This window comes from Lolium rigidum, chromosome 6, assembly GCF_022539505.1.
Source record: "Lolium rigidum isolate FL_2022 chromosome 6, APGP_CSIRO_Lrig_0.1, whole genome shotgun sequence".
Taxonomy (NCBI): Eukaryota; Viridiplantae; Streptophyta; class Magnoliopsida; order Poales; family Poaceae; genus Lolium; species Lolium rigidum.
In genome coordinates this window covers 86,965,830-86,969,069 of record NC_061513.1, presented here as the reverse complement: position 1 = coordinate 86,969,069, position 3,240 = coordinate 86,965,830, and the positions used below count along the sequence as shown (strand labels likewise).

Genomic DNA, 3,240 nt, shown 5'->3' with positions numbered 1-3,240 from the left:
TTTATCTCGAAATTAAGTAGGATCACAAAAACACTCAAAATTATTGTACATGAACACGATTGACATTCTTTCTCCCCCCGGAAAAAAAAGCAGAAGAAAAATACAAGGCGTACTCGAGTACTAGTCGATCGTTGGTCGAGGAAATTACACAAAGATCAGGACAAAAATAAAAGGCACGGAGCAAAATTATTCCACTCTTCCCTGCATGCCGCTCAAGAAGGCCCTAAAGCATGCAACGTCAATGAGGCGACGTTTCAGACGCGCCCGTGCATGCAGACGCAGTTAGCACTTGGAAACAGTTGGAAACCTGTCGCAGCGTCGATCGATCAGACAACATTAGCTCCGTGTCCGTTGGAGGATGACCGGACTGACCCGTTGGCTTTCTCGCACTCCGGATCGTGTCCCTGTACTGCTGCGTCGACCTCCTTGGCGTCCCCGTTAGAGCTGGGGGCCATGGCCATGGGCAGCTCCTCCCGCAGAGCCGCCGACTCCTCCTGGGTCTCCTTGTGCTTTCCCCAGAGCACGGAGTAGAGGCCGATGACGATGAGGACGGAGCCGAGGACGCCTCCGAGGAATATCTTCTCGGCGAGGATGAAGGAGCCCATCACGGCCACCACGATCATCATCAGCGGGCTGAACGCCGACGCGAACACCGGCCCTGTCTTCTGGATCACCAGGCCTTGCACGTAGTACGCTATGCTCGACGTCACGATTCCCTGCACATCATGCAAACGTACATTAGATCGATCACTTCGAGTGCGAGATTTCACGATAAGGAGTAGTAGATCAGAGTTGCTACTCACGGCGTATGCGGCGGCGAGGAGGTTCATGTCGAAGCCGATGGTCCAAACAGAGGGGCGGTGCTCCATGGCGAAGGTGACGACGATGGCCTGGAGGGTGCCGACGAAGCAGATGAGCGTGGTGAGCGAGAGCGGCGCGGAGTACTGCTTCAGGGTGTGCGCCTGGAGGATGAAGAGCGAGGCCCAGGCGAGGGTGGCGATGATGACGAAGAGGGAGCCCAGGAACCACTCCCTGCCCGTGGGGTCGACGGCGGCCACCGGGGCCTCGCCGCCGTGGCCGTGAGCGTGGCCCGTCATCAGCGGGCCCTTGTAGAGCGTCATCAGCATCGCGCCGGCCACCGTCACCACCGTCCCGGCTATCTTCGCCTGGCACCTCACCTTCCTCAGGTCCACCTTCTCCATCCTGTTTATTCGTTGGACACCAAGCAATGTCAAATCTTTGCTCCAAAACCGATCACAAAATGACGCCTTGTCCAAATTTTCAGAGGAGAAGTACTATACCTGAAGATACAGGCCATCACGAAGGTCATGGCAGGAAGGATGTTGCTCATGGCGCATGCGAAGGTCGGGCCGGTGTACTTTAGCCCGACATAGTAGAAATTCTGGTCGATCACAGGCCTGTAATTAATACCAGGGACATCCATTAGGTTAGTTACACACGTCGGTATATTTCAGGAAAGCTTACATTAGTGGAGTACTTGCTAGAAGTAAAATACATCTGGCAGACAACCCTTTCTTGACAAAAGAGTCGAGTCTCCATATTGGGGTCTCCACTTATGTGTTTTTTCCCTCATTCTTAAATCTAGTACACAAGATGACAGGAGAACTAACCCGAGGAGTGCCAGTACGAAGATCTGGAGGAAGGACGACCACGTCATCTTCGGCCTCACCTTCCTACCATTTTAAATCAAGTTCATCGTATCAGCTTCAGGCCAGTGAGCCATGCGAATTACAACAACACAGACAAAAATAAAATGCACCGTTTCGTTCACGGATCTCTTGCGTGCATATATATACCTCTCGAGAAGCAGGGCAAATGGCGCTATGGAGACGGTGGCGAAGGCGTGGCGGTAGACGACGAGCACGTAGTGGCTCATGCCACCGTTGAGTGAGACCTTGGTGATCACGTTCATGCCAGCGTAGCCGAACTGCAGGCAGATCATGGCGATGTAAGGCTTGGCCTTCTCGAAGCCACCCATGGTGATGATATATATGTATGGTACTTCTTGCTAGCTGCAAAGCCAAGGGCTAGAAGCTTCTAGCTAGGGTATTGATGGATTTGCTAGCTAGGGAACTCAAGGAGCAAGAGACAAAGACCTTGAGTTGAAGGAAATGTGCAGGGCTGGCAGCCCTATTTATACGCACGTAGGGGCATTCTAGGCATTATATTTATTCTGAGGTTCTTGGCATTATATTTATTCTGAGGTTATTGGCCACGCTATTTCTCTTCTCTTCCCAGTAAGGCTGGCCCATTCGGTACCAGTGCGCAGACGTATGCCAACTCCGAGACCGAGTGGCTTCGCCGTTGGCATGGTGGGACTCATTAGTGAGCCTCTGCCATGTTCATCTGGTGATATCCAGCTGATGGGTTTCTCGAAGCAAATGAAGACCACCTGGTGAACAGGGAGATCTCAAACAGCTTCCCTGGTTGGGCTAGTGGTGCAGCATCACACGTCATCCGTCGCAAAACCATCAAATCTGGTTATATTTCACATGAGGACAAGCAAGCAGTGTTTCAGATTGGAAGGCAAATGAATCATCAGTTGTCTCCCCAATGTCATAAAGAACAGTGCGCTGCAGCCCTTGATTTTGTACCTAAGCCGACATGCTTGTTTGATTGCCACCATTGTAATACCACCTAGTGGATTCTGCCAAACATACATTCATCATGCAGACTGCTGGCCGGTGAATGCTTACCGTCTTGGATAGATGCAAAAAAGGCGCAGTTGAGACTCGGCTGTGAGGCGGATGATACATAACCTAGCTACATGCGGGAGCATCATTTCCAGGTGACTTAGATAGCGTTTGATTATTGTACTGCTTATGAGATGTAGCTTTTTAACCAGATTTTTCTATTTTATTGTTTAGCTAATTATATAAAAATATGTCTGTTTTTTCCGTCTAAGATTCTAAGATAAGATAATCATAACAAAATTCATTTTTGGCACCCTTGAGATTGCCTCCCCCTTTCTCTCTCCTCTCCTCCCCTCCACACACACACCCCCCCCCCCTCAGACTGATAACTACAATACTAGGCAAAAAAAATTTTGACAATATACTCTTGCAAAAGTTCACCTTGCACCTTTAACTCTAAAGCGTGATGTTTTCATGAGAGTGGATTTGCTACCCACGGGGTAGCTACGCACGCGTCCATCCTCGTCTGATCTGTGTGGAGATTCGTACCACGTTGGCTTGCTCTTTGACCATATCCCACGCCCTG

The 3,240-nt window shown here is 50.4% G+C and overlaps 1 protein-coding gene across 1 annotated transcript; it reads right to left on the bottom strand.

Moving 5' to 3' along the window:
* Positions 1–326: 326 nt before the first annotated feature.
* Positions 327–2,478, bottom strand: LOC124662908 (WAT1-related protein At5g07050-like). Its single transcript, XM_047200689.1, has 6 exons — positions 2,353–2,478; positions 1,818–2,029; positions 1,632–1,694; positions 1,302–1,418; positions 804–1,203; positions 327–716 (listed from the first exon to the last, which is right to left on the bottom strand). Exons 1-6 carry the CDS (start codon positions 2,476–2,478, stop codon positions 327–329), a joined length of 1,308 nt encoding a protein of 435 aa, XP_047056645.1.
* Between the last annotated feature and the right edge of the window lie 762 nt (positions 2,479–3,240).